The sequence below is a fragment of the Manacus vitellinus genome, unplaced genomic scaffold, assembly GCF_001715985.3.
Source record: "Manacus vitellinus isolate BGI_N305 unplaced genomic scaffold, ASM171598v3 scaffold_0_pilon, whole genome shotgun sequence".
Classification (NCBI taxonomy): Eukaryota; Metazoa; Chordata; class Aves; order Passeriformes; family Pipridae; genus Manacus; species Manacus vitellinus.
This window is the reverse complement of record NW_021938789.1, coordinates 23,377,130-23,400,201: the sequence shown is the minus strand read 5'-3', so window position 1 is coordinate 23,400,201 and position 23,072 is coordinate 23,377,130. Positions and strand designations below refer to the sequence as shown.

Genomic DNA, 23,072 nt, shown 5'->3' with positions numbered 1-23,072 from the left:
GTATTTGCGTAAACCATAATAAAGGTGATTAGCTTATGGGTTTTTTAAGATTTAATCACTTGAACATTATTCTCTGATACAAGTTTTATCTTCTACCATCTTTTAAGTTATTCTAACCTCAGTAGAACTACAATTTTATATGATTTATTCTTCATATAGCTGTTACTGAATGAAGTATATTGACACTCTGTCAATCTGATTAATTACTCAGTAAAAGAGATTTACCAGGCATTTTTGTTACTAACCAAATACCAGTGTAGAAACACCTGACTGAAAGTTTTCTGCAGGTGTTTCAAATTAGTTTTAAAAAACAAATTTGAAATAGTCCTCTTACTACTGTGAAGTGACATTGTAAAATAACGTGGGGAAATCAGCATAGAAACCTAAGTCCCCCTCTTGGTGGGGGAGACATTTAATAACTGGACATTTATACATTTTCTAATATGTATGCAATTGGCATTGATATTGACATTTATTTAATATGACATTATTATTACATTATTGAAGTTTGGAGCTTGGTAAAGCTGAAAAAATTGTAATGGTAGAAAAAATGCCAGTGTGAACCCCTTTAGTTCTTAGCATCTCCTTTGGGTTGGCCTATAACAGCCACATATCCTAGGAAGTATAAGCATCAAATTATTTTACTGGTTTTGGTTGTAGTTTTGGTTTTGTGTGTCTCCATATTCTGATTTTCCCTTAGGAATCCATGTATTAAAAGACTTATTTTGTGACCCCCTCTAAGAATGCCGTTATCCACTTCAGATATTTTGTCTTGCAGTGTTCCAGTGAGTTTTGACTGCTGTGTTGGCACAACGTTGTCTGTATTGATACATTAGACTCCACTTGTCAGTACTACCATGGGAAGTACTTTTAAGACCAGTAATGAGACAACTTATCATCTGGGTTGAGGCAGTTATTTCTCGAGGGAATTAGAACACCACTTTAGCTTCAGACATAAGCGGAGTATAAACAGCAGTTTAAATTTCCTAGATAGAACTCATGTGTTTCATGCTCACAACTGAACATGCTCTTGTTGCTGGCTGCCTAGCCCTTGCTTCACGTTGTTTGGAGAGCAGATAGTTTGCAAGTTGAATGTCTGCTGGAAGACACACAAGCGAACTAAACATGGTTTCTTTTTTATGTGACAGCATATATAATGAGACAGATATATGCAACCATTAACTCTTCTGTACATCGTTATAGGTTGTCCCTATATTCCTTTAAAAGTTTGACATTTAAGTTAGAAACTTTCAGATCTGCAAAAATCTAAGTCTGAATGATAATATTATATTAAAATTACTTATACACACCAGTAAACAGAAATATATTGTCCTGGGTTTTGGTTGCTGTGCAAGAATGACGAGGTCTTTCAAATATTTGACTTAATATGTTGTTGGGGACACACACACACTTCTGATCTTAATATCCAAGACAGAGAAAACACAACTTCTTTAAGAGTACAGTTTGTCCATTAAACTTATAATTCAATACTTAAAGTTTTAGTGGTACAGAACTAAAGCAACTATGTTCAATGTTTTTATCTAGATGTATAGCAAGCTGTCTTGGCATACTGAAGAAAATGAAAATAATTTATTTTTGAAACTATACTGTATAGTCATTGTCCATTTCTCAACAAGCATGAGAGTGATATGAACAGTTAGGTTTTTAAGATTCTTTGGTCACCTGTATCTCTTTATGTGATATTCAAAACAGTATTCTGTTATCAGTTCAGTTGGTTCTGCTGATCTATGTATGAAGATAGTGATTGCCCATGACAGCTAACACAACTTCAAATAGAATTAAGACAAGTTTTTTTTCCATTTCTTAGCTAATTTCTGAGACATGTCCAATTTGTAGCAGATTGGCATTTCAAATTTATGAAGTTTACAGCTGTATGTTTCTCTATTCAACAATAATTTTGTTGTTTGGCGAAGAGAAAACTTTTTTCATTTGATGAAGGCAGCAGTTTGTTGTTAGGTTTTGAATAAATAGTAGCAGTTGCTGGATATTTAATAAATATTTTGTCACATCTGCAGATTTAACTTATTTCAATGGCAATAATTTTTTGTCAATAATATATTTAAAACTGTAAATTATCTCATTTTCAAAATTTGTTATCTCTTAACTAGACAGAAAGCTATTTCTCTAGATGCATCAGTACTTTAGTTTTCAAGAACTAGGTGTCCCATTTTGGGATGAATGCAAGAAAGCTCTTGTTTCCTTTTCGTTTGTTTTTTTGTAGTGAGAAGGTTCCAACCCAGAGCAGGCAATATCATTAATTATTTCTGATAAGAAACTGTGCTGGTTTAAAAGTTAACCAGCAGGGGGAATGAACCCAATTCAAAGGAGAGATTATAAGTCAGAATAACAATTTATTAAAATAATACAGTAAGTACAATAATACAAACAAACAATTGGTCTCAACCCACAAAAACCCAAATGTATAACCCAGTACCCTGGGGCCTGAACAAAGTGGTGTTCCTTGGGCCCTGTTTGAGTCCAAAGTAAAGGGAGAGGGGAAGAACCTGCTGGTGGGAGAGCTGCTGCAGTCTGGCCAGAACTGGTGATCGCAGTCCAGTGGTGGTCTAAGTCTGGTTGAGAGCGATGAGATGCAGCCGTCCTCTGGATCCCACGAGTGGGTTGAAAAATGTTCCAAAACTCCAAGATTATATATCCTCCAGTTCAGGCAGGAATGTTCAGTGCTCCCCTCAGGGCGGGGAGTTCCACAAAGGGTGTGAGGACAGAAACATCCTCCTATCTCACAGGCCTCTTAACACCTAGTTTATAGCCTGAGGAGTCAGGCTCTATGGGCAGAGGGTGCGAATAGTCTATTGACAACAATAGTCTAGTTTCTGGGAAATGACATGGAAGGCTATAGAATACAGTTTTGGGTTACACCCACCATGATGAACTGATCTCAGCTGTCCTAACTAGGACAGAAACTTAGTCAAGATATGGGAGACCAAGGTACAAATTCATGCAGTCTCCAATGTAGATCATGTCCCAGGTAAGTGTTCTACCCATAGGCTATTAGTTCTTATGACTTCTGATGTTTCTTTTTAATAGATACATGACCTCTAACTTACTATTTCTTAGTTTCAAACATTACATATCATCCTTGTAACAAATTTCGTTGAAAATTCCTATGAAATAACTTTATATTCCTCAGGTGTATTTTCTGCTCAGACTTATAATTCATTTGAAAAAATGTTTAAAAAACTTTCAGCTAGCTAAAATGAGTATTAGAAACCATACACGTGTGCACATGCACATGTATACAGACACACACACACAAAGTCTAATTTATATAACTCTGTTCTCATCTCCTTCTTATGTTGCACTGGAAAACAAACTTCAGCTTCTTGAATGAACCTGTGAGTTCATTCAAACACTTACTCATAGCATGTCAGCAAATGAATCTTGCTATGAGTTAATTTTACTTGGACTTTTTCATCCCATTTTTTAACATTCATGTAAAAGCACAACTTTGTAGAGCTGGAGGGTATTTTGTAAAACTTTTGTCCTCTTTAATTTGGAGTGCAGTAGGTAGGAATGAACTGATTTATTCTTAGTCTATATTGAGCATTTCGCATAGTTGCTCTCCTGAGTACAGTACAGAATTCATTTTAGGTATTCCTAATACTGTTTTTCTAAATCATTTTTTTATCTCATTTTATATATGTACCTCCTGTAATGTATGCCTCCTTTCCTAGCACTTGTTGGGAGGAAAAAAATATCCGTGTCAGTGCAAGTATGGTGTAGGTTTACTTGACTGTATAGTAAGTAATATAAAATCTGTTGTGTCACAATGGAAAGGCAACTAATCTGAAGTCAAGTTTGCAATCTCCTATTTGTTATACATACATATGGCAACAGTTTGCATGAACAGTCTAGACACTGTTGAACATATTTTGTTAGGTATTTTATAGTACTAGGCATCCCATGCAAAAAAATCTTTTGGTAAAAAGTAGGAAGGTATTGTTTAAAACAATCTTATTTAATAGCACTTCTCAGCAAATATGAACTACCATCATTTAATGTGCAGGTTACATTATTGATTCTGGGTAGCTGAATGCAGATTTTAAATATTTATTTTATTCCTGAGATATATATATGTACATTTTGGTATTCATTGTTACGAATTATCTCTGATGAAGAAAGAATGAAATATAATTAATTTCTCATTTTTATATTTATTTGGTCATGCAGATTTAATGTCAGAGTACTAAAGTTCCCAATAGAAAAACAAAATAAATATTTTGGACCCTATATAACCTTGTAAAAATGTGATTTAATTAACTGTAGAAAAACATAATCTATTTATACAATTGTTTAAGGCATTTGAACCTGACCTTACAGTGACTTTGGAAAATTGTACTGTACTATCCAGGTCTTGACTTCATAGGGAAAACTGTCTATAAACAATGTTTACTTTATAGACATGCATTGAGAACATAAAGAGATGTTTGCCTGTACAAGGTTACTTCTTGCTTATTTGACTCATTGCTTTGGATTTGTTTCATGAAGTGTCAGGACTGATTTAGAGTCAGCTTAAGGGACACAGATTCATAACTTGTACCTTTATGCCATGTCAGCAGACCAGCATGCCACAGGTAGCTTGTCCAATGTTTCAAATTAAGTGTGGATGGCTTAATTTTCTTCTACCATTCACTGGAGTGAATCTGGTTGTTCATTAAACCATGACTAGTGCAACCTCTTATAAGGGTCTTAACATTCAAAAAGGACACTGAGCGTGGCTACAGAATGTGCAGAAGAGGGAAACAACTACTTAAATTGATGTGGTAGGTTAGTTGAAAATGAAAAAAAAACATATATATATTCAGTTTATGGACATTTACCTTCTGTGAAATAACAATAATGTATTTAAGCTGAGTGAACAATGTTTACTGGACAGCTTATTCTTAATCATTTACTCTGTAAATAGACTGGAACAAGTATCTCAGAAAATATTCGCTTTCATGAAAATTGAATTAACTTAATTTCCATTATTGGCTTTTAGCTCTGTTTCCTTTCCATGTGTATTCAAGCATGACATTAGTGTTTGTAGAAAATGAGACTTTCAAGAGAATATTACATAAATAAAATTTTGCGTTCGTAAAATTTTATCGAGTAAGCTAGTTCTGCTGCTTAGATTTGTCCAAGTGCATAGCTTGAATAGCAGATGTTTGAAGAGTGTTATTGTGTGCAGTCATTTTTAGTGAGGGGGGAAAAAGGAGAGAAGAAATTAGTTTCGTGTATTGGGGTTCAAGAAAATAATCAACAGAAAGTCATTACATGGAAAGAAAAGAAGGCTAATGCATCAGTATGTTTGTCTCAAGTAGGGCAACTAAATCAGACCGAGTTAATTTTATAGTTTGGGCCAATAATATTGACAATAATATTTCCTAAGTTTATTTAGCGGTGATTGGAGAGATATCAAACCACTTGAACAAATTTTAGTTACTTGAAGGCACCAACAGTCTCTATGAATAATGATATATGTCAGAGTTTCTTCTTTCCTTTCTGTTATTGGGATTATTTATGTGAGTGCAGAGTGCGATAAAAAAATTACAGTCTGTGCTTGGAATCCTGCTTTTATTTGTACAAATCTTCCATCTTGAAATAAATACAAGTCTGTGTACAGGAGCAGAATGTACTCCCGTAAACCTAGCCTAAATTAGACCTAGTACATCTAAGAATTATAATAAAAAAGAAATGGAAAGATAAGATGGAATACATAGTGATAAGTATCTTATGTGTCAGAGAATTCCCTCTTCTTTCTTATAAGTCAGGATATTAGATGTGCTGTTGAAATCACAGACAGGCTTAAATGATGAATCAAATACAAGGACTTTTTTTTTTTAATAAGAAAATTTGAATAAGGTACTTGTCTGTCCTGCAGCGAATGAGGAGAGAAATTTTAAAGACCTTTACCCAAAAGATGCAGCACTGATGAGGATGTCTTATTTATGCCTGACAGTCACATTTTACTATACTACTAGGTATAAAAATCAAGAAATCCAATAAAAACAGAATGTAAATGATATTGCCAGAGATATTGTAGAAGTAGGGGAACCAGCACAAAATAAAAGTCAATGCTAATACACAGTCCTAAAGCTCTTGATTGTAATATAAATTTGGCCGTCTTTTTGGAAAAGCCTAGTCCATCAGAGCTCGTCTAATTATTCATTGTTGCAGGTAAGACCAAGCATACTCTGTCTGTCACATCAGTGTCCATCATGATAATAACATAGTCATGATCATTTTACTGTGATGTTCAGTTAAGTAAAACAAAACAAATTGTGTATGGCCTTGTGCAAGATCTTGAGAGTTTTGGATGTATTGAATCTTCCAAAAAACCCCCAAACAAAAAAAACCCAGATACATATTTTAACATCTCTAATAACAGAATTTTTGTCTTTATGATGCATGGAATTGGTTTTATTTATAGATCTTTCTTTCCTCTCACCTCATTGGCATCTGTCTAAGCAGCAGAGCAATGCCAAGAAATGCTTTCCCAAACAGAAAATTCTAGTTACTATGTTTACTTTTCATGTTATCTTCAAAGTTCATGTTTATAAAAGCAAGGATGTGTAAGAGGATAACAGGTTTCTATCTGCTTCAACAAAACCTAATTGGAATAAATATAATAAAAATACAATCAGAATTAATATAAAGAAACTTTGACTAATTCAAATTTTAACCCATCTTTTTATATACTGTGATGGCACAAGTCAAAAAGAAAAGGAGGTTTTTTATAGAATGAAAATCAAAATTGCTGTCCTATTCTCCTCTGCTCAGTAGAGATGATATTTTAATACTAAGGGTAAATAAAGGTAGATGTATAGATAGATAGAAATTAAAAAATATATACTTGGTCATCTTCAAATCATACTTCTGTTACATTTTTTAGAGGTAGAGCTTTTTCTTGTTTCCTTCATTGTCTTCAGGAGTATAAAATTAATTTAAGCCATCTTTCTTGGTCTGGTCATGCTACACGGAAGTAGCAGAGGAGACAAATATCTATGTTGGCTTTATTGGATGAACATGCAATCCAAAGGACACTTTTAAATAATTTTTTCACATCGTATGTTAAAGCACGTACTCTGACATTTTTATTTATTTACCTAATGATGATAATAACTATTAAAAAGTATGTTCATTTTTATGGTAGTCATTTTAAAATAAAAATCTATTTAAGCAGCTGAAAATAAAAAGAAATTCACCTGTGGTTTTGTTCTCCAAGCTAATTGATATAAGCTTACTGATATAAGCTTACACATCCAAAACTTATTTTTTATCAAGAGGGAGGTAAACTATTACATTTGAATTTCCTGGTGGTTTTCATGTTTGTTTTAGTTCTTCTGTAATTAAAATGCTAACTAAAAAGGGAGAGGGTTGATTTTTAAGCTTAGTTCTACACTATCTTTCTCTCAGTTTTAAATTTCATAAATGGTTTGCAAAGTAAATTTAATCACCTTATTACTTAACTAGCTTTAGAAATTTTTTATTGATTATCATTATCTTGAGTGTAATTTTAATATAGATACCATAGAATGCTTAAAGAGAAACTATTAATAAAAGTAAGAGGAATAAGATTTTAAAAGTAAAAGATGGTATATAATTACTCAAACTAGAATCTTGTGTGAGTTAGTAATTGCATCTTTACAGTACTTCTGAAGTTTTAATGGGAAAAAACTGATTTAACTTAATTAATATTTAACCCTTTCTGTGTTACTTTCCGTTTCCATCACTGGGCTTAGAGGTCATATTTCTGTTTTGTGGTTTGGAATGATTGCTTATGTAAAAATACGTTTTAGTGGGTATTGTCATTATTTCAGTTATGAAGAATAAATTTTTACTCCACAACATTTAAAATTAATTGTTTCCATTTTTACCACTTTGTAAAATAGTTCTGTTAAATTTATCAATGGGGGCTGTAGATGGAAAGAATTAAAGCCTAAAATGACTTGTAGGTCCCTTCCAACTTGGTATATTCTGTGATTCTGTTAAAAAAGAAAGGTTGGGGCAGAGAGCAAGCTTGCATACTGAGCCTTTCCCGCTGCATTTGGATTTAAGGATAATAATATTGTGAAAACATACAGGGAATAAAACCCTACAGTACATTTTCTGTTTTTCATGGCCACAATGAAAGATCCTAGTAAGAGGAAATATATTGCTTCTGTAGAGTTTCTTAAAAAGAATGCAACTGGATCTGTTTTGTAGGTGTGATCTGCCTTCCTTCTTGAGAATATATTATGATAATCTGTTCATTTTATTTTTATTTTTTTTTATTGGACCCATCAGGGAAAAAACCTCTGTAGGAAAGATTTGAATGGAAGAACTATCCATGTCCAAGAAATCAAGTAATCTCTAATCTCTGGTCAGATATTTTGTTCAATTTAGTTCTTGTTTGGTTAGTTTTTTGTTCCTTTGTGTTTTGTTTCCTTTTTTAATTAATAATGTAGGTAAACATATTTGGTATTTAAGTCAAATGGATGAAATAGGTAAACTGTTATAAATTAGATGAAGTTCTCTTCTATAATTGACCTTGATTTAAATAATTGCCACAGCTCTTTAAATTGAAGTCCTCTTTTACTCTAAAGAAACACCATCTACAGGATGCTACTATGGAAATCCCTTTGTCATGACCAAAGGATCACAATTTTTTGTGGCACTTAGGCAGGTCCTGTTGGACAGGAAAAAAAGACAAAGAGTATGGCAACGCAAAATCTGTGGCAGATATAGAACTTTGGGGGGATATGCTTTCTATAAACCCTCACAGCACTTCTGATATTTAGCTGAAGTGTTCTGATCTGCAGTTCTTATTATGAATTGTGGAAAAATAAATATCCTGTTATGAATTGTTATCTGAGCTTTCATCTACTGTCAAAGGACTGTTATACTTCTGTTTTAAGATTTAATAAACCTGTAACCTGTAGCTTGCTGAAGGTTAACAAAGCATTTACTTTCAAGAAAATAAAATTCAATGGCAGATGAAGGAATTTATTACAATTTTTATTATTATTATTATTATTATTATTATTATTATTATTTACAAAATATTTTTATAGTGTGAAGGCAAATATTAATGGATTTTGGATTCATAGCGTGTGTGAATAAAATACTTCAGATACTGTAGTGTTCAGGTGAAACCTGAGTCACATATAAAGTAAAAGTACAACAAAACAGCTGTTAATTCTTAAATATTCTTAAAAATTCTGAACATATTTAAACCATTGCTTCAATGAAAATAACAATAAGTATAGAATATAAAACAAGATACAATATAATCACAGATTCTCAAAGTTATAAGCTCAGCTGAAATATTCTGGCAGGCTACTACTATTTGTTGACAGAAGATCTAAATAGTCCATCTAGCTAGTCCAGTTATATAAATTTCATAATACTGTTTTCTAGTTAACTGAAACTGATTAGAAGAGTATTGCTGAACAGTGTATATAACAGAGTATATAACAGTATATATAACAGAGCAAAGCTCACAGTGTACAAATCATTAATTTACACACAAAAAAGATATTCCTAAATAATAATTTTACATCAAGTAATCTTTCTGTATTACAGAGAAAATTTCCAAAATTCTTACTTGACAACTTTGTAGCATTAAAACGTCTGACTACCTGGTAGTGTACTCTGTTGAATGTGATTAGAAGTATATCTATAACCTTTTTCACACTTCTGTGTAGTATTTTATGTGCTTTAACACCTGGTATTTTTTTTAAACACACAACCTAGAAGATTCAAGCTTCAGATTAGCAGTTAATGGCTTGGTTTTCAAAAGTAATTGTAAGTCAGTCTTGATAACAAGTATGTTTTTTGAAAAATGCCATCCTGCACAGCTTTATGTCTGTTGCTGTTGTAAAAACACCATTCTGGATCCATTATTTCTTTATTGAATACAGTATTTGCTGTGCGGAACATGCATAGTATGCTGGGTGGACTGTGGAAAATAACAGCTGTAGGATAAACCGATACTATGTCATAAGGGATGTTGAAGAGCACTGTGTGATGACTCATGAAGGCTCTAAAGACTGAAAGCATGACTGCACTCTTTGCAGTTTCTTAGCTGTGAATATTAATGATTTATTACTTCTAAATGGAAGTAATTGGAAAGCCAACTTGAATGAGAGCAGCCCTGAGGAGAAGGATGTGGGGGTCTGTTATCTTCTTCTGATGAGAAATTTGACATGACCCATCAGTGTGCAGCTCAGAGAGCCAACTTGATCCTGGGCTGCATAAAAAGAAGAGATTCTCCCCTCTACTCCATTCTCATGAGACACCACCTGGAGTACTTGCACACGTATTTGATTTTTTATTTTATTTCATGGATTTTGTCATTTTATTAGTAATAAACTGTCTTTAAATAAACATTACAAAAGCTTTTCTGATAGTAATCAACTAGTATAGTTTTGGAAAATAAAGAAAAAGGAAATGAGTATCAAAAACAAGTGGGATAGAGCAAGCAATAGAAAAAGAAAGAAAAGGGAAAAGGAAGATATGAAAAGCAGGACAAAACCAATAACTGTACTCCTTACTCTTTTTAAGTGTCTAATGTAGGACTACACAAAGTTTTATAAGCACAGAGATGTAGTCTGAAATATACCTAAAACTGGGTTCTTGTAGTGAGTTGGCATTTTATTCACATGGAACTATACTGAATATATACTGAATATACTTTATTATCTTTCAGTGAAAGTAGGCACTTGGTTTAACTTTCTCCGAAAGTCTCTTCTAGAGGAAATACAAGTCTATTCTTAAAAATTATAATTACCTTTCATATAACTGTAAGATAAATGCTAGCATATTTAGCAATACTGGCAATGTGTTCTTTATATGTGAGTTTTCACAGTGCCACTGTAGATGTGGCCTGTATGTGTTAGCAGAGAAGCATGAAGTATGTGGCACATTCATTTTTATATGATTTATAGGTTTAAATTTATCTTGAAATATTTAAGTATGCTAAAAGTGCTTGAAATATCTAGAAGGTACTCATTAGCTGTTCCATTATGACTTTGTCCAATTAATAGAGGGCTATAAATTTTATATTAATTTAGAAATGCCTCTAACCATTATGATCTTTCATGATGTGGTGGTGACATTAAATAAACACAATTGCTGGATGCCAGAATTCTTTCAGAAATATTTATTACATATGATAAGACTTTCTCTAAGCTCTATAAGACACTACAAAAATTGAGAGGATATAAATAAAAAGAGAGAAAGGTCTTTAGTGAAATCTTTAGTAAGAAGTGATTTCAGGCTTATAGTAAGGCAGAGGAAAAAGGAGAATATAGGCTGAGTCTTGAAAATGAGAGAAGATTTAAAAGGAAGAAAAGGAAGGAAAGAGAGAGAAAAGAAAAAATATCATCTCCTCAATGCAAATTAAATTGACAATTTCTAGGTATTGATTTGAGCCTCATTAGCCAGGTATAGCTAACTAAATAAGTAATAAGGAGTATAATTAGTGAGACAAAATATAAGTAAAAGCTGATGGATTAGCATAGAATTATTGATGCTGACAGACCTGTGTTTTCCAGGGAAACATTTGTGTGAAGTTAGGAACAGATGCTGGACAATATGACACATCTGATTTCATGCTGCTTGTGCAAGCTGACCCCTGGCATTCTGTGTGAAGTCAAAAGATTTCTGAAATTTTAGTGAAGAGAGACTATGGACACGGAGGTTGACTGCTCAAATCAGGTGTTTGTCTTGCCTTTCTGCAAATATCTGATGATCATGGTTTCACAATAAATTCTAAGGCTGAGTAGAGAACACCTGAAATACTAGTTGTTGTATAATTCTGCTGCTTTTTAAGATGTGTTGTCTAATCTATAGTAATGTATTCCTCTCTTCATTTGAAGGATTGAAACTATTATTGCAAGTTATTCTCACAACTGAAAATTAATTTTAAGTAAACAACTTGTAATGCACAGTTTAGGAAAGGATATACAGAAATAAATTACTTTATAGCTACAATTACATTTATTACTTGAAGCACTACAATTTATTTTTTTAATTCCATAGGAAAAATATTGATTCATCCAAATAAAGACCCAATTTTCATTTAAAACTTCAATAACTCTGCTCTCTGTCCCAGTAATCTACATGATGATTTTTAACATTTAAATACTGTTACTTAACCAAACACACTGTGTTTTGAAATCTAGGTGTTAACAGAGACATTTGTCTCTAGCTGCTTTCTTATATGCACTTTTGCTTCAGATATGGAGAAAGAGAGTTGACGTAGTTGACAGAGAACTATTGAAAACCTTTGTTCCTTCATGACCTTCCCTAAAAGTAACATTGTTGGGATAAATTACTTGATGACATAACTGTCATACAAGAGACCCAAGTTCAGTATCTTATCTCTGACAACAGCAAATAATGCTTGTGTAGGAAAGAATGTAGACCAGAGCAAGTGTATAGTAGTGCTTCCCCAATGCTCTCCCATCTTACAGATTTAAGGTTCTGAGATTTTGAGGGCTATGTGATAGCAATGTGGCAGTAGATGGAGTTGGAGAAGGACAAGAGAGGTTTAACACCGACACCCATAGTGGAATAGAGAGAAGACATTGGCTCTAACAACTTGCATCACAAAATTTAGCCTTCTTCGGTCCTGAAATACCAGGAAAAATACAGGATGAAAAGAAAGGAATAGCATGCTTTGAAAAGTGGTGTAATTTGTGTAAAAAGTAATGCCAAGTGAGTAAAATATTGTTTAGAGTTTCTTGATCACCCTTGTTCCTTCCTCCAGATAATGCTACAAGTCATTCATAAACAGGATATTAATACCAAAGTTCATAATTCATTGAAGATTTCAGCTGGCTCATGTGGCTTCCTTCTGTAAAGTACCACGCCACCTTTTTTGATAAGGTACAATATTATAATCAATATGAAAATGAAAATTTGGATTTTCAAAGTGCCAAATTGAATAATCCGCCAAAGTGGTGGGTTTATTAAGTAGGGAGAAATTAAGGGTTGCAGTATACTAAAGATACTGAGATAATGCAGATTTGCCAAATTATATTTTCACTGATCATTAAACACATGTTGATGCAAAGATATATATGGAAATGTGGCAAAAAAGAGACGTGCTTAGACATAGGTACTACAGACATTTTCCCTAGGAGAGTATTGGAACTGAAAATAATCATAGTTATCTGCCCAAGAATCAGAAGTTTAAGTTGGAAAGGTGAGATGGAATCAGGGTTCTGTGCCTTGGCCAGGAGAGTGTCTGTGGCAGTGGTGCTGGAATTGACAGAATTTCAGTATGTTTGAGAACAACAACTCAGAAAATGATTTCTCAAACATGATTGGGGTGTGTTTGTTTGTTTAGAACAGTGTATCTCCTCTCTCCCATTACTACTTTGGCTTTTGTACTATCTTACTAGTTATTTTCTTCAAGATAATAGGCCCAAATATTTATGAATCTTAAACTGAAATATGAGACCAGGAAATAAAACTCTCCATTATCTTTCCTGAAGTTGGTGCGTGTTGCATTGTTGAAGCCTATGGGAGATCTCTTTGAATCTGATTAATTCTTTTAGCCTGTGATACTTACCCAGAATATGACCTGACTGTTGCCTTCTTCCCTTTGTAGGCTCTTTCTGCATGGGAGAAGAAGGTAATTGCTGCCTTACAGAAAACATTGAAGCTACTACTAAGCAATTTCAGCCTGGTTTCTTCCTAACCCTGTTATGCTGTATGTGCCCCTGTGAGCAGCTGGGCAAAACTGAATCTAAGTAGGCAGACTGATTCCTACCTGCAAGAATAAAGTCTGCGATATTTATTTCAACAGACTCCACAATGATCCTAATAAGAAGAGCATGCATCCTCAGCCTTTCTCCTCATGAAATTTCTAGCAGCGTAGGAAAGCATCTTGTTAATGGAACTAGTTTGGCACTTTTGACTGGGTACTTCATTAACACATTTTGGGGATGCACGAGCATGGTGATGAAAAATCGTTCCTAGTAATGGGAAAATTGATCCGTATTAAGCACATTACACAGGACCTTTTTTTTTTTTAATTTTTGCTCAAATAATTATGTCTGTGATTTGAGAACATTGAAAATCAGTTGATTTGAGGCAGTCTGTTCTCATAGTGCCCTTTAGCACTGTGATCAAATAAAGTCCTGCTCACTAGAGGAGCACAAGTAATCCACTTTGGAAAAAAAACAGGTTTACCAGCACATCCTCCAGTGGAAAAGTTTTTCTTAGCAATTCAAACATGTTAAGATGAAAACAATGTATATTATTAATCAGGCAAAACTCTTCCTAATTCATATCGCTCAGCGTTTGCATTTTATATGCTTCACTTTCTTAATGTTGAAGTGAGATAATAACAGGTACTTTCAGTGGCTCAGTCTTAAATTAACTTTTTATTATTAACTATGCAACACTATGAACAGTGGGAAAACATTTGTCCCAAAATTGTTCCATTTCTGACTTTATTTCTGATCCCTAATTCTAAATTAAACTTGCAAAATATCTTCAGCAAATAAATCTTGTAACTAAAGCTAGCAGGATTAAAAAATACAGAAAGAACAAACTCAGTGGAAATCTCAGTTTTATGGCACATTAAAATTTTCCTCATGCCTCTGTTTCAGATGACCCTTAATTTTCCATAGGTAATTACTACCTTTCCCTCTTTCTTTGTTTCTCCAAAGCTAGTGACTTATTCCCTTTCTAATAACTCTTCCTGTGCATGGGTGCCAGCCACACTTGTCTCTCACATTACCTAGCCAATTAACATAATTATGTTAGAGTCAAAATAGTTGTACCTGATTCGCGTTTGCTTTTGTTTCAGTATGAGTTCGTTTCAGCGTGTGAGTTTATCCCTTTAACTATACCAGTTGGGCTAATAAGTGACATTGCTTTTTCTTGTATCTTTGCCTTCTGATTTCCAGCTAATTACTTCTGATATTTTTCACATGTCATGGAGGAAAGGTGGTGAGATGATGATCAATACTGTCACATGATCTTCATAAATCTTCATTGATGCTGCCAAATTATCAGAATGTAAAGACAGAGGAGGGCCACAAGAGATTTAGTAGCAATATGGGCTTGTGAATTCATGCCCAGACTTTGTAGTCATCACCCTCTTAGCATTACAGTTGAATTTTTGTATCGCTAAATGATTGAAATACCCCATTATATTAAAAAAACACAGTTTACCAGGGAGTACTGCTGGTAGTGATGAACTGTGAGTGTGGAGTGCAGATGCAAAGACAGGAAAGTTACCTCTTCAGGGTACCTGTTTTGCTGTGAACCTGGTACTTGCTGAATTACAACCAACCAGTTGTCCTCCAGGGGTTACTTACTGTAACATCTAAGAAAACCAGATTCGTAAAAAGCAGCATCACTTTTATGAGAACAAGTTTATTCTTTTTATTTCGATTTCACATCATATTGGTCACAGAAGTTCCCCTATGCCATTACTACTCCATCTCACTAGATGAAAACACTTAACCTTATGTTCCAGCACATAAACAAAAGTTAATTCACAACCTTATTATATTAAAAATAATTTAATTAAGTGAATGTTTGATTTTATATTTTTCTTTTTGTGTGTATTGTTTTTCACACTGTACTGTAACTTGACATGCTCCTTTCCGATTCCTTGTAAACAAGACTATCCAACTTCATATATCAGGCATTAAGTTTAAAGTGAGAAAACCCAGAGATTAATGAGATTACAGTAAAAGAATGGAAAGTTGAAGTTGTCAGAAGACTAGAAGAGCATTTAGAAGGTGTCAGCAAGGAATGCAGAAATAAGGATCTATTACAAAATCTTATTGAATAGAAACCTCATGGAGTCATGAGTTCATCTCTGCTACTATGGAAACTCTTTTCTGGGTAGTCCTAGAATCAGTGCACAGAAGTGATTACAGGCAGGAAAATACACATGAAATACAATATGAAACTTCTTTTTGAAATACTGAAAAATGTCTATAGAGAAAAATGGATTTCAATAAATGAGGGATACAGAGTAAAATATTTTGCAATTTTATAAACTTTTCTTGTTCCCTACTGAAATTAAAACAAACTTTTCACCATTTTTAAAAACTATCCAGTAGTCTGGCACTGACAATGCAATTATGGGATGTAGTTCAAAGAAGGTAATATAGCAGCTTGAAAGTGTTTGATCATGCATTCCAATATTTCTGAAGAAATCTTTTTAAATTATAAATCAGCATTTCTAATACATTTTGTAGTAATCTTGTATTTTCATGGGAAAATTTTTATTACTTGAAAATTTTGCAGTTACCTGAATAATGACAAATATATCTGAGTTAATGGGATGCACTTCTTGGGATTACATCAATGTAACATAAAATTCCATTAATTTTCTTTGTTAGAATTTGTATTATTTTATTTAGTTTCGACCACAGAAAAGCTTACTATAGTGAATCCTCAGATTTTAAATGATCCCTGATTTTTTTTTTTAAATTAGATATTTTTTATGTAATATTGCTTACAATTTTTTAGTTACTGCTCTGTGAGTTGTCTATATGTACTCTATTCTGATAGTGGCAATAGCTCTCAGTTCATGACCTGCTAATAGTTGTGTGCACTCAAACAAAAAGACAGTCCACAAATACATGTTAAAACCCAACCCACCTTTTCTTTCACAATCACAAACTACAGGCAAGCTTAAAATACTTTTTTTGTTCACTAGAAAGGCATGTGTCCAAACTTAAATATTTTAAACTCTCATATAGGTGATCACAATTATTTATTCATAAAGTGTTCACTTGGATATGTGAACACAGTCCTGCAAAAATGACCACTTCAGCTCTTCTCTCATGTTCTCTTACCAGTGTAATGAGTCCCTTGTGCTTGTCATAGTGTCTGAGTAGCACTGGGAGTTGGGATGGGTGGACAGTGTCAGGACTACTTTTCAGCTGTCATAGGCTATTGTAACAGGTCACTTTTCTCTCAGGATTACAATCTGAGGCTGGATGGAGTCATTCTTCTTAGACACTTGTAAACCTCCGCTCTCTTGATTTTATAAAAAGGAATAATGTCGTTTCTGCACTGTACCCCCGTGCCAGAACAGAAAATTTTAAGCATCCATACCCTTTTCACATATTTGCTGCTCTCTTCCAGTATACATTCCCATCCCAACACAGTAGGCTAGCTGCATAGCTCTTCTGATGTCAATAATTGTTGCTTTTTGGTTTGGTTTTCTTTTTCGTTGGTTGTTTTTTATTGTTGTTGCTGGTTTGTTTTTGGTTTGTTTTTTTTTTTTGCATTGGACCACAGAATCAGGAACTGTAAGAAAGTATCAGGAAAATGAACCATTTTCATTTTTGTATGTGTATAATTTTTTTCTTTTTTTTTTTTTTTTACTCCTCTCAGCTAATTTTCTCCATGGTAAATGTCTGGGAGAGAAAAATAGAAAGTGGAACAGCAGCTGCTGCTGCTGCAGATCATGTTGTGAGACCTCATCTTGACCCAATGTAAGTCAGTGCTGCATACAGCAACTGTTGCCCAGTGGCTGCTACTACGAGTGTCTCCCAGGTCTCCTGTGTTCCTCTTCCACTCTTTCTAATTTGATTTTGTAGAGTCTGACAGAGATCTTGATTTGTGTTTTTGGTGCTCTCTGATTCAAATGAAAATAGAGAACTGCAGATATATGGCAGGGTTTGTCCATGGCTGTCACACTAATATGAAAAGATCTTGTGATTACAGTCAGTATTTGTATGGTTTCTGTGCTTTTATGTTTTCTGTAAGCTCTAAAAAATTCTATACTGAATTAATGAACAGATTCTAAAATTCTCTGTGGTATCTGTAGTTTACTCGACTTTCATTAAGTTTTTTAGCTTTTACAATATTAGAATTAAATATTATAACCAAGTTCTAAATGTAAGTGAAGTTGGAAGATCAAAAGGAAGAGACTTTAAGCTAAATGTTATAGTAGAAATTATTTTATTATGATCACTTTTAAACAGTGAAAAGGATAATAAGACTTGATCCTAAAGTTTTAAAATAATTTACTATAAGGAAAAAGGATACTTCTCAGGATACCCTAAGATTTGAGTGTTTCATTTTTTTGATGATCTTACTGTAACAGTTTTTCAGCTTATGCAATTTGTGCAGCAATTACCCAATAATGTTGGAGAATTACCTTCCAGTTAAACAGTCATAAATAATGATGCAAGGCATAGTAAAATAATAAGTGTCTGAAGAGAAGTAATACTTTCCTTTCTTTCTCAATGTTGTATGATTGCTGCTTTTGAAACAGAAATATCTTATAGTTTCAGTGCTTTTTGACAGTTTGACAGGCCATATCCGTATGCACTTAGAAGTGTTTACCTTGATTCATTGAAAACCGTACAACTAAAATCCTTAAAACTTAACAGCTTATTTAAATGGGAAGAATATGCTGGTCAAGGGAGGTGAAGGAGCTGATTGTCCCGCTCTGCTCTGTGCTGGGGCAGATTCACCTTGAATATTTTGTGCAGTTTTTGGAACCACCATATAAGAAAGACCATAAAAAGCCATTAGAGAGTGTCCAAAGGAAGGCAATGAAGATGGTGAAGGGCCTTGAGGGGAAGCCGTATGAGGAGAGGATGAGGTCACTTGGTCTGTTCAGCCTTGAGAAGAGGAGACTGAGGGGAGACTTGATTGCAGTCTGCAACTTCCTCATGAGAAGAGGTGGGGCAGACACTGATCTCTTCTCTATGGTGACCAGTGACAGGACCTAAGAGAATGGCCTGAAGTTGTGTCAGGGGAGGTTTAGGTTGGATATTAGAAAAAGATTCTTCACCCAGAGGGTGGTTGGACCCTGGAACAGGCTCCCCAGGGAAGTGGTTACAGCACCATCCTGACAGAGTTCAAGAAGCATTTGGATGATACTCTCAGGCACATGGTGTGACTCTTGTGCAGTGCTATTTGACTTGATGATCCTTGTGGATCCCTTCCAACTCAGCATATGAGTGTTATGTTGTGCCTAAACTGCAGCTGATTCAAAAATGTTGTGACATTTGCTTAGAGACTATATGCTGTGTATTTGAGTATACTTATTTTTCTTTACTCTGTTTGACCCTTTCTCTGGTTAGATTTTAATCATAATATGGAAGTAAGGATTACAGTTAAAAAGTAGGAAGTGTTCGCTGTCACGTATAGGCCACTGAAATTTTTCAAGTTTATGAACCTCTCTGTGAGCTCTTTGCAGACTTCATCCTTGATGATCTATTGATTATTTTTTCTGAACACTCACAAAGAGCTCAAGAATATTAATCAAACACTAGCAGGATGTAATATCCACCTAGGTAAGATGGCCTGTGTTATCCCATTAATATCCAACTATTATTTCTATTTTGCTGTATGTTTGAAAACATTCCTTTTTGTCAGTGACACTTTTCATTTGTATTTTCCTTTAGAAGGATTAAATCTCCACTAAGTAGATTAAAAATTATGTACAGGTCATAAATTGCACATAATAAGAAGCATATGACATTTATAAAACTCCATGTATTCTTTATATACACTCAGATACTTATTTACTTAGAGTTAAACTACTGACATAGAAGGCTTGATTATACTGCCCAAATTAAGTCTCCCTGCCTGACTCTGGAAGGAAAAGAGCAAGTACAGAGTCTTCTCACACTGTTCAGACAGTCCAGTTTTTTACTGGACTTTGTCATATCATTCTGTCTGTGTGAACAATGGCAGAATATTAGATTTTCAGTGTAATGGCTGATAGACAAAAAGTTTGGCATCGGTTGATTTTAATGCTCTGTGATGTGCCGCTTAATCATATGACATTGCTTACCAGTGTTGCTTCTCTTAAGTTTCCCCCTTGACTGTTCTGATGATACTGATGGTTTGGCCAATTTTCCACTAATTTTACAGTCCACTAATCCAGTCCACATGTACTTTGTTTGGCTATGGAGATGCTGTGGGAGAATATATCTAAAATCTTTGGAAAATCAAGTTGCATTTCTAACTAGTATTATTATAAGAACACATGACTCTTTAAAAGTATATGAAAAGGAAAAATCAAAAGGTAGAAATGAATGATATTTGCAGACTTGTTTCTTCCTTATTCTTATAGAAATATATAAAAGTCATCCTGTCTCTTCTTTTCAAATGATGTGCTGGCACACAATTCTAGTGCAAATGGTAGAAGAGTAGAGAAGAGAAAAAAAAATAAATAAGGACACTTGCAGACTAACAGTATCTGGAAATATCAAATCCTGCCCTAAATAAGAACCTTTTCTCCTCCTTATAAATTTGTCTGTTACTAATCCCAGAAGTGAAACTGAGGTTAAACTGCAGTGCTATTTGAATACCAATTCAATCCTGCAGTAAGTTCTAGTCACTCTGACCAGAAGACAGAAAATGTGATCCACCACTAGAAGCCAACTTCTCATTTAATCTGTTATAGAAGTATGATAGTTTCTCAAATGACATCAGTAAAAATAGGTTAAATGGGAATTGTGGGGTTATAATAGTGTTTTAGCTGTAGTGGTGTAGGTTATTGTCATCCAGATTAAAAATCAAAGAATTTAATAGAGATTGTGCAATATGTCCATGAGCAATAAGAAAGTGTTAATATTAACATTTCTTTAGCATGAAATAGATGGCCAAGGTTTTCATCAGCTCTGTGGTTTAGATTATTAATGTAACTGCAGTAAAAAAATGTCTTTGCAGTGCCAATTCAATTCACCTCATTACTCTTGGGTAAACCATTCTTGTTAAAAATATGAGAAAAATAACGTTGTGTGTGTGTGTTTTTATCTGGGAGACTATATTAGTGGCTGAAGCAATTGCTACATCAAGCACCTAAGAGAAATTTTAAAAACAAATTGCAGAAAAAGATCTGGTTTGGATTTTAGGTAGACCATCTTGTGCTTAGATCAGAGGAGAACAAATTAAATAAAAAATACTAAGTCTTGAATGAATGAACCTAACTTTTTTCCCCCCCCAAACAAATCTTGAATACAGCAAAGAATTTGCATTATCACCCTACAGAGATTCATATGGCTACTAAATGATCATAAGAGATAAGACAAAATACTTGGTACCTGTATAATATTATTCATTTAACTGAACAAATCAGAGAATATCATATATAAGTTATGACACAAACTAGCTTCTATGGCATTTGATAGAAATTAATAGAAACAGTATAAATATTTCCGTCTCTATGCACACTTACATGGCACTAAAAATTCATACAGGAGGAATGTTTGCTGTATCACTACAAAAGAAATATATCTTAAATTAGATAGTTTTAGATGTTAAAATTATGCAAATATCTCAGTTACTTAGAAATTCTCTTTAAATGTTAACTATCCAGTTTTCATAAGGGAGAATATACATTCTAGTGTTGCCTTAAGCAGAAATTCTCTATAGCATTTCAAGGCAGCACTGGTGCTCTTCAGCTGGTTGAAAAATTCTGAATGAAGCTTTCTTAGAAGTTTAAGTTTCTGTATCATCTATATTTCATGATGATTTTTTTTATATTTTTCTTTGTGCATGGAAACTGTTTTTGAAGAAATGCATGAATTCTGACCATTTCATCACATTAAGGGTTGAATTTCTAAATTCTAAATTTCCAGAGTAGATGGAATCAAGTGGTCCTAAGTGCCCATTAAAGCAGCTACCAGAAAACTCACCTGGGACTGCTAGACAGTCGTTCTAGAGTTTTCAGGTGCTAGGGTGTGGAGAATGAATCTGTGTGGCCCACCACCACCATGGTAAACAGCTAATGAGCAGTATGCACAAATTCCTGATTATGTTGTAGGCATCAGATGGTGCAGGTTAGCAGTTTTTACTGAATACCTGGAAAAACTATCTGTCTGTTTTCATAAAATTGACCTATATTTCACCTGAATCTGTAACAAATTTCGTTGTTTCTTGTGCATTCTATGTTCAAATAGATAAATTTTCTAAAAGTTAAGTTTCCATTTAGTCTGTTTCACAATACTGGTACATAATTCAATTTTATTCTCATGTAAAATATTTACAAAACCTGTTTTCTGGTAGTTTATTACATACAGAGCTAGAAATAAAATTAATTCATTGCAGTCTTTCATATTTGGTCATTTTAATATTGTGAATTGGAAATGTGCTGCATGCTGAAATTATTTATATCTAGTATTATATTTCTCATCAAAACTGATGCCATAGAACCATATAAATCCTAGAAAGAAAGATATATTTAACCTACTCTATAAATTGCAAAGATAAGATTACACTGTACAAATTAACACAAAATTTTTCTTTATCATTAACATTTTCTTTAGACTCTGCAGTCAGATTTGGTATGCTAAATAAGTGAATAAAAATCTTACTTTGTTGAGTGCTGGCTATTATCTTTAAAGGTGACATTCTTTCAAGTCAACTTCAAATTACTTTAGGTAATGGATAGACAGGGAAAGGTAATAGAAAAAAACCTTAAGGATAGTTTCCAACACCTATATCTAGATCCTCAGTTTAGTAGATTTCATTGCTTGGTGTTTTTTGTTTGGTTGGTTTTTTCCCATTTCTGGCTGTTATCAGCTCAAAGTAGAATTGACTGATTTTAATTACATGTAGTTGCTTTGCTTTATGTAGTTGTTGATGAATTCACACCAATGCATGAAAGTGTGGGTAACAAGCAGGAGGAGTTGGAAACTATGATGTAATTAGAAATCTATGATCTAATTGCTATCACAGAAATATGGTGGGATGGAATGAACATTGCAATTGAGGGCTACAAGCTTTTTAGAAAAGATAGGCTGGGAAGCAGGGCAGGCTATTGCCCTCTATGTTAAGAAACATAGATTTTGAAGAGCTGCCTTGGAGTAACAGCTGTGAACAGGCTGAGAGCTTGTGGGTAAGGACAGGACTCACAAAGGACACCTGATGGTGGGGGTCTACTCTAGGCTGCCTGGTCAGGGGGAGCCTGTCAATGAGGCTGTGCTGGTTTAAAAGTTAACCAGCAGGGGGAATGAACCCAACTCAAAGGAGAGATTATAAGTCAGAATAACAATTTATTAAAATAATACAGTAAGTACAATAATACAAACAAACAATTGGGCTCAACCCACAAAAAC

The 23,072-nt window shown here is 33.9% G+C and overlaps 1 protein-coding gene across 2 annotated transcripts in view; it reads left to right on the top strand.

Moving 5' to 3' along the window:
- The window catches only part of SGCZ (sarcoglycan zeta), a 182,450-nt gene that overhangs the window by 5,243 nt on the left and 154,135 nt on the right, over nt 1–23,072 (top strand). The window contains exon 1 of one of the 2 annotated variants that reach the window (XM_018079777.1): nt 2,968–3,007. The exons of the other annotated variant lie outside the window; for it this stretch is intronic. Within the exon in view, the coding sequence (XP_017935266.1) occupies nt 2,999–3,007 (9 nt within the window). The 5' untranslated portion in view covers nt 2,968–2,998. Of the gene's footprint in view, nt 1–2,967; nt 3,008–23,072 lie in introns of those variants that run through there. 2 annotated transcript variants of the gene reach the window in all.